Genomic DNA, 8,633 nt, shown 5'->3' on the forward strand with positions numbered 1-8,633 from the left:
TGTGTATGGTGTGTGTTTTTTTTTGTGTGTGTATGTGTGTGCGTGTGGTGTGTGTTTTTGTGTGTGTGTGTGTGTGTGTGGGTATGTGCGTGTATGTGTTTGCGCGCGGGTGGGGTGTGTGTGTGGGGGGTGGGGCAGGGGTGTGTGGGTATATGTGCGTTTGTGTGTCACGGTAGAACATATTTTACTTCCATTTTGAACATAGAAGGAGTGATGTGTTGCTTTTATCTTTTGCGCCAACGAATACGATCTGCATTTTGTTAAATTTGTCGTTATACTTCAATTTCTAAGTCTTCATTTCTATCTACACAACCCTTTTTCTCGTACAGAATGTCACCTTAGTTTTGCCATATTTTATGTTCATTACGGGCATTGTGTGTCTTTGTGGTCTATTTATGTCCTTTGTAACATTTTTTGGTGTTTGCATAGATGTGTATTCTTATTTTTATTTACCTGATATGAAAGTGTATTTATTGAAACGAGAGCAATAACAGAATAGGATAAAGTGCATTGTCCCTTGAATCACATGGTAGTTTATGTAGCTTCAACTTGATTTTTGGGTACTCGCATGGAAGAGGGAGAATGGTCATTTTGCGCAGGCAATAAAGCAGTTAGATATGATGTAGCTGACGCTTCACTCATGCTTGTGCTTACATGTGGCTTACTGTTTAACAGATTGACAAATAAACATTCACCTGCCCAAGTTTCTGTTATTTTTCTGCCTTCAGTTACTTATGGATAGTTTCATACATATTTAAGTGGTAATGTGTGTGTGGGTGTGTGGTGTGTGTGGGTGTGTGGTGTGTGTGTGTGGTGACTATGTGTGTCACGGGGTGTGTGTGTGTGTGTGTGCATGTGGTGTGTTTTTTTGTGTGTGTATGTGTGTGTGTGTGTGGTGTGTGTTTTTGTTTGTGTGTGTATGTGTGTGTGCGTGGTGTGTGTTTTTTTGTGTGTGTATGTGTGTGTGTGCGTGTGGTGTGTGTTTTCTTTGTGTGTTTGTGTGGGTATGTGCGTGTGTGTGTTTGCGTAATCAGGTTGACAACTAATCATTCACCTGCCCAAATTTATGTTATTTTTCTGCCTTCAGGTACTAATGGGTAGTTTCATACATATTTGAGTGGTAATGTGTGTGTGGGTGTGGGTGTGTGGTGTGTGTGTGTGTGGTGACTATGTGTCATGGTGTGTGTGTGTGTGTGCGTGTGGTGTGTGTTTTTTTGTGTGTGTATATGTGTGTGTGCGTGTGGTGTGTGTTTTTTTTTGTGTGTGTATGTGTGTGTGTGTGCGTGTGGTGTGTGTTTTTGTGTGTGTGTGTGTGTCTGTGTGCATGTGGGGTGTGTGTGGGTATGTGCGTGTGTGTGTTTGCGCGCGTATGGGGTGTGTGGGGGGGGGCAGGGGTGTGTGGGTATATGTGTGTTTGTGTGTCACGGTAGAACATATTTTTCTTCCATTTTGAACATCGAAGGAGTGAGGTGTTGCTTTTATCTTCTGCGCCAACGATACGATCTGCATTTTGTTAAATTTATCGTTGTACTTCAATTTCTAAGTCTTCATTTCTATCTACACAACCCTTTTTCTGGTGCAGGATGTAACCTTAGTTTTGCCACATTTTATGTTCATTACGGGCATTGTGTGTCTTTGTGGTCTATTTATGTCCTTTGTAATATTTTTTGGTGTTTGCATAGATGTGTATTCTCATTTTTATTTACCTGATATGAAAGTGTATTTATTAAAACGAGAGCAATAACAGAACAGGATAAAGTGCATTGTCCCTCTTCTTTTTTTCGTTTAAATATATCTCGTTAGCAAGAGTGGTATTGGATTGATTTACTTTACTAGAGGGGATATAGTGAGAGAAAATGAGTGGAGGATTGATGAAATATGATAAATGCCTTGGGTGGTTATGATCTGCTAACCAATTCTTGAATTGGTTGCCAGCGACTACTATAAAATGTTGTAGTTTTGAACCTGACGTAAGTGAGCTTAGTCATTTTGATTTCCATCCTGCTAATAGCGGTCTCTATAATTTTCACCCTTGAATCACACAGTAGTTTCTGTAGCATCAACTTAATTTTTGGGTACTCGCATGGAAGAGGGAAAATGGTCATTTTGCGCAGGAACAATTAAGCAGTTATATATGATGTAGCTAATGCTTGACTCATGCTTGAGCTTACATGTGGGTTACTGTTTAACATGTTGACAACTAATCATTCACCTGCCCAAGTTTCTGTTATTTTTCTGCCTTCAGGTAAGTGGTAATGTGTGTGTGGGTGTGGGTGTGTGGTGTGTGTGTGTGTGGTGACTATGTGTGTCACGGTGTGTGGTGTGTGTTTTTGTTTGTGTGTGTATGTGTGTGTGTGTGTGCATGCATGTGGGGTGTGTGTGGGTATGTGCGTGTGTGTGTGCGCGCGTGTGGGGTGTGTGGGGGGGGGGGGGGGGGGGGGGGGGGGGGCATTTTGATTTTCTTTCTGCTAATAGCGGTCTCTATAATTTTCACCCTTGAATCACATGGTAGTTTCTGTAGCATCAACGTGATTTTTGGTACTCGCATGGAAGAGGGAGAATGGTCATTTTGCTCAGAAACAATTAAGCAGTTATATGTGATGTAGCTGATGCTTGACTCATGCTTGTGCTTACATGTGGCTTACTGTTTAACAGGTTGACAACTAATCGTTTACCTGCCCAAGTTTCTGTTATTTTTCTGCCTTCAGGTACTTATGGGCAGTTTCATCCATATTTGAGTGGTAATGTGTGTATGGGTGTGGGTGTGGGTGTGTGGTGTGTGAGTGTGGTGACTGTGTGTGTCACGGTGTGTGTGTGTGTTTGTTTTGTGTGTGTATGTGTGTGTTTGTGGTGTGTGTTTTTGTTTATGTGTGTATGTGTATATATGTGTGGTGTCTGTTTTTGTTTGTGTGTGTGTGTGTGTGCGTGTGGTGTGTGTTTTTTTGTGTGTGTGTGTGTGTGTGCGTGTGGGGTGTGTGTGGGTATGTCCGTGTGTGTGTGTGCGTGCGTGTGGGGTGTGTGGTGGGGGGAGGGGTGTGGGGGTATATGTGTGTTTGTGTGTGTGTCACGGTAGCACATGTTTTACTTTCATTTTGAACAAAGAAGAAGTAAGGTGTTGCTTTTATCTTCTGCGCCAACGAATACGATCTGCATTTTATTACATTTATCGTTGTACTTCAATTTCTAAGTCTTTATTTCTATCTACACAATCCTTTTTCTCGTGCGGGATGTCACCTTAGTTTTGCCACATTTTATGTTTATTATGGATATTGTGTGTCTTTGTGGTCTATTTATGTCCTTTGTAATATTTTTTTGTGTTTGCATAGATGTGTATTCTCATTTTTGTTTACCTGATATGAAAGTGTATTTATTGAAACGAGAGCAGTAACAGGACAGGATAGAGTGCATTGTCCCTCTTCTTTTTTTTCTTTAAATATATCTCGTTAGCAAGAGTGGTCTTGGATTGATTTACTTTACTAGAGGGGATATAGTGAGAGAAAATGAGTGGAGGATTGATGAAATATGATAAATGCCTTGGGTGGTTATGATTTGCTAACCAATTCTTAAACTGGTTGCTAGCGACTACTATAAAATGTTGTAGTTTTGAACCCTGACGTTGGTGTGCTTAGTCATTTTGATTTCCTTCCTGCTAATAGCGGTCTCTATAATTTTCACCATTGAATCACATGGTAGTTTCTGTAGCATCAACTTGATTTTTGGGTACTCGCATGGAAGAGGGAGAATAGTCATTTTTCTCAGGAACAATTAAGCAGTTATATATGATGTAGCTGATGCTTGACTCATGCTTGTGCTTACAAGTGGGTTACTGTTTAACAGGTTGACAACTAATCATTCACCTGCCCAAGTTTCTGTAATTTTTCTGTCTTCAGGTACTTATGGGCAGTTGCATACATATTTGAGTGGTAACAGTTTCCTAGTAATGCATGTGTGTGTGTGGGTGTGGGTGTGGGGGGTGTGTGTGTCTGTGCCTGTGGTGTGTGTTTTTTTTTTGTGTGTCTATGTGTGTGTGTGTGCGTGTGGTGTGTGTGTGCGTATGGGATGTGTGTGTGGGGGGAGGGGTGTGGGTATGTGTGTGTGTGTGTGGGTGTGGGGTGTGTGTGTATGTGGTGTGTGTGTGTGTGCGTGTGGTGTATGTTTTTTTTTGTGTGGTGTGGTGTGTGCGTGTGTGCTTTGTGTGCGTGTGGTGTATGTTTTTTTTTGTGTGTGTGTGCGCGTCTGGGGTTTGTGGGGGGGGGGGGTGGGGTTTGGGTGGTGTTGGGTCTCGGGCGGTGAGGGGTGTGTGGGTATATGTGTGTGTGTGTGTGTGTCACGGTAGAACATGTTTTACTTCCATTTTAAACATAGCAGAAGTGAGGTGTTGCTTTTATCTTCTGCGCCAACGAATGCGATCTGCATTTTGTTACATTTGTCATTGTACTTCAATTTCTAAGTCTTCATTTCTATCTACACAATTCTTTTTTTTGTGTAGGATGTCACCTTAGTTTTGCCACATTTTATGCTTATTACGGGTATTGTGTATTTTTGTGGTCTATTTATGTCCTTTGTAACATTTTTGTCTGCTGGCATAGATGTATATTCTCATTTTTATTTACCTGATATGAAAGAGTATTTACTAAAACGATGAGCAATAACAGGACAGGAGAGAGTGCATTGTACCTCTTCTTTTTTTCTTTCAATATATCTCGTTTGCAAGAGTGGTCTTGGATTGATTTACTTTACTAGAGGGGATATAGTGAGAGAAAATGAGTGGAGGATTGATGAAATCTGATAAATGCCTTGGGTGGTTATGATCTGCTAACCAATTCTTAAATTGGTTGCCAGCGACCACTACAAAATATTGTAGTTTTGAACCCTAATGTTTGTGTGTTTATCCTTTTTTATTTTCTTCTTGCATTTGCTCTTTTTCAGTTTGATGTAATGTATTATTTTAATTGCTTTGTTCTTCTGGTTGTAAGAATTCTGATATTTACTGAGTATGCTATGTGTGATTCCGACATGTGACCGGTCCTGTTAGTTGAAATATTGCTGTAATACTTTGGAATTTTATTGAGATTAAGGTTGTTTTAGTTGTTGGTTGTTATTCGATGCTTTGGGGGAAGCCTGTCTGTGGGCATCAAGAAGAGTTTAACTATTGCTGCTCTTTTGAACCCAGTGCTATTATTGGAATAAAGAAGGTTGCAGTATTTTTCAGTGTGTTTTATATATGTAATTATATTAGAATAATGATTTTGTCATTAATATTATCCAATTTCTGGATCAACTTCTCTTAAAATCATGATCTGGTGTAGTAGGTTTCTGTTGAGATCATGATGTCAACGAATATATTTTTATATGTTCTAATCAGCTATTGCATTTTTTTTTTAATTTTATCGACCACAAATTTGAGAAGTTTTATTGAATGATGCCCCCTTCTTGTTCTGGCTTTTTCATTTCCTTGTCTGTGCGTCTTTTTTTTTTTGTATGTGTGTGTGGTGTGTGTGGGTGTGGGGTGTGTGTGGGGTGTGTGTGTGTGGGGTGGGTGGGGGGGTGTGTGTGTGTGTGTCACGGTAGAACAGTTTTACTTCCATTTTGAACATAGAAGAAGTGAGGTGTTGCTTTTATCTTCTGCGCCAACGAATGTCATCTGTGTCTTGTTACATTTGCCATTCTCCTTCAATTTCTAAGTCTTCAATCTATCTACACAACCCGTTTTCTCGTGCAGGATGTCACCTTAATTTCGTCATATTTTATGCTCATTACGGGTACTGTGTGTCTTTGTGGTCTATTTATATCCTTTGTAATATTTTTGTGTGCTTGCATAGATGTGTATTCTTATTTTTGTTTACCTGATATGAAAAAAAATTTATTGAAACGAAGAGCAATAACAGGACAGGAGAGAGTGCATTGTCCCTCTTTTTTTTTCCTTTCAATATATCTTGTTAGCAAGAGTGGTCTTGGATTGATTTACTTTACTAGAGGGGATATAAAGAGTGAAAATGAGTGGAGGATTGATGAATTCTGATAAATGCTATGATCTGCTAACCAATTCTTGAATTGATTGCCAGCGACCACTACAAAATGTTGTAGTTTTGAACCCTGACGTTGGTGTGTTTAACCATTTTGATTTCCTCCCACGTTTGTGTGCAAATGCAACTCCTAATTCAAATCAAACTTAGTTGCATATTCTATTATTGTAGATAAGCAACATTTGATTTTAAAACTAATAGATAAATTACAACAACTTATAGTGTGATTGGAATAAGAATTCCCCGGAACACCCTATTCGTTTTGAGTAGATTGATTAACAATTTATGGAACTATTATAAACAATTAGAATAAGCAAATAAACATATGAAAGTGTTATTATCATCTAACATTGAATAAATACGACACAGAGAGTTGACAACTGATGTAAATGGCATAGGAAAGTATTAATTACATTAAGATTATGTGAACGTATTAAATAATATGTCACTGCCGTTTCTCTTAAAACAAGAACATATTTAAAAAGTGTTATTTTTACATTGCTTTACACAATCACTTAAAAGAGAATTGAAAGTAAAGAATAAGCAAGGACCCGTCTCCAAAGTTCTAAGGAGTAGCATAAAGGAGAAACCAATGCTACGGAAGAATCTATCCTAACCACTGTCTGTCTAATCATCCTATACAAATTACAATCTGTCCCTATTCCGTTGCCAAATCTATCTACTCCTTACAGTAATCCAATTATCAGATGACTCCAACTGGTTCTCTGATGCATGTTTTGGCAGTAGAAAGTTCTGCTCCATGAAACAGCATTTCACTGAGAAGGGAACCCTGCTCACAAGCTCATCCGGACTGCATGAATCATCATCATATTCTGAATCATAACGTGCAACATCAAGAACACTTGTTGGTGAAAATGCAACTTCCTTTCTTGAGCATTGGGTGTACGTTAGTTTCCCTGTAACAAAAGGGTGGCCAGCTAGTTTTTCGCTTGTCCACCTCTTTTCAGGGTCCCTTTCCAGGCATTTTTGCAGAAAATCCAACCCCTCATCTGAGAAATGTCTTGGAAACTCAGGCAGCTCATGCCCTTTTGCAATCTTGAGCAATGCAGCCATTGGGTTCTTGCTCGTTGCATCGAGTCCCCAAGGTGGCCTGCCAGTGGCCATTTCAATAACCGTGCAGCCTAAGGACCAGATATCTGCAGCAAAGTTCAACGCCTCGTTTCTCAGTACCTCAGGAGCCATCCAAAGAGGAGTCCCTCCGATCCCATTGTAACGTTGTGATGATGTTTTATGACTACTCACCTTGTTATCATTCAGCCTCCTGGCACATCCAAAATCAGCCAGTTTCACGGCTCCTGATGCGCCTAAGAGCACATTTTTGCACTTGACATCGGAGTGGACAATTCCATTTTTGTGTAGATACCTCAAACCTTCCAAGATTTCTCTGGTGTACAAACGGATCAGTTTCTCGTTTAGTGCTCCTCCAAAGTTCTGTGCGACATCTGATAAGCTGCCTCCAGCCATGTACTCCATGAAAAGGTTGTGCTTTATCTCACCGTTTTCCGCGAAAGAGACGTCTTTTCCTATGCATTTGACGATGTATGGAGAATCCAGGTTCTCAAGAATACTGGCCTCATTCTTGAGTGACGTTATCCCTGCATCTGATATTGCAGATTTTATAACGAAAAGTGCTCCGGTGGAGCTATCGATGGCCAGATGAACAGTGCCAAATGATCCTGATCCTATTACTTTGCCCTTCAACCATTCAGTGGGCTGGCGGGACAAGCACCGCCACTTTCCAGCCATATCCTCCTCTTCGTCTTCCGTTTATTCCAAACGATTTGCATATATACAGAATCCTTTGATCAGTTCCAGAATGTGTGGCAAAACCAAACTCGCCACACGAAATTTGCAATCCTTCGAAATGCATTCAGATCTCTGGATTTCTTCAAATCAAACTGATCAATTGAACAATGCAACAAGAACAGCAATCATCAGACAAAAAATAACAGAACCGCCTTAAACTTGAAAAGAAAAGGGAATAGAAACTCTCACCTCTTCAAATAAGATTTAAGAGAGGGAAAATACAGAACACAAATCCAACCATGAAATGACTCTCATTGCAATCATCTGGAAGAAAGCTGTAAGTGGAAAGAGCGGCTTCCATGTCAGTGAAAACCGCCCTCGTCAACAAAGCTTCCTATGTGTACCCGCAGAGGATAAAATCTAGTATTGTTTTTCAAGTGAAATGGAAAGATATAATAGAGAGAAACTATTGAAGGATGAGAAAAAAATGTCTTAAAATGGTGGTTGGTGATCCAAGAATGTTGGAATTCTTGCACTGGGATAGGATGGGAACCATGGAAAATAAATGAGTGGTTAACTGCCAGTACACAAGATGATAATCAGTTAAAAAAGTGTATACAGTTATTATTAACACGTGTTTTAAAGTGATATTCTGTTAATAATAATGTAATATGTAATATTAACTGGCTCTAGCTTATGCTTTCTCAACCAGACGATTTTTGTTACACTGTGATTCTCTGCTAACTTTTAGCTAAAATTCCCAAAACAGAATGACAGACAGTTGTGCTAAGCAATTCAGAAATAAGCATCAAAAGCTGCAAACTTTTTAGTTTAGCATTG

The 8,633-nt window shown here is 39.7% G+C and overlaps 1 protein-coding gene across 1 annotated transcript; it reads right to left on the reverse strand.

Annotated features, from left to right (window-relative positions):
• Positions 6,458 to 8,224, reverse strand: LOC105169068 (mitogen-activated protein kinase kinase kinase NPK1-like). Its single transcript, XM_011089338.2, has 2 exons — positions 8,043 to 8,224; positions 6,458 to 7,945 (listed from the first exon to the last, which is right to left on the reverse strand). The coding sequence occupies exon 2, from the start codon at positions 7,791 to 7,793 to the stop codon at positions 6,702 to 6,704; it is 1,092 nt and encodes a 363-aa protein (XP_011087640.1). The 5' UTR covers positions 7,794 to 7,945; positions 8,043 to 8,224; the 3' UTR covers positions 6,458 to 6,701.

This window comes from Sesamum indicum, linkage group LG8, assembly GCF_000512975.1.
Source record: "Sesamum indicum cultivar Zhongzhi No. 13 linkage group LG8, S_indicum_v1.0, whole genome shotgun sequence".
Lineage (NCBI taxonomy): Eukaryota > Viridiplantae > Streptophyta > Magnoliopsida > Lamiales > Pedaliaceae > Sesamum > Sesamum indicum.

Coding starts and splice junctions, on each gene's coding strand:
- LOC105169068 (XM_011089338.2), bottom strand. CDS start 7,793: ATGGCTGGAAAGTGGCGGTGCTTGTCCCGCCAGCCCACTGAATGGTTG.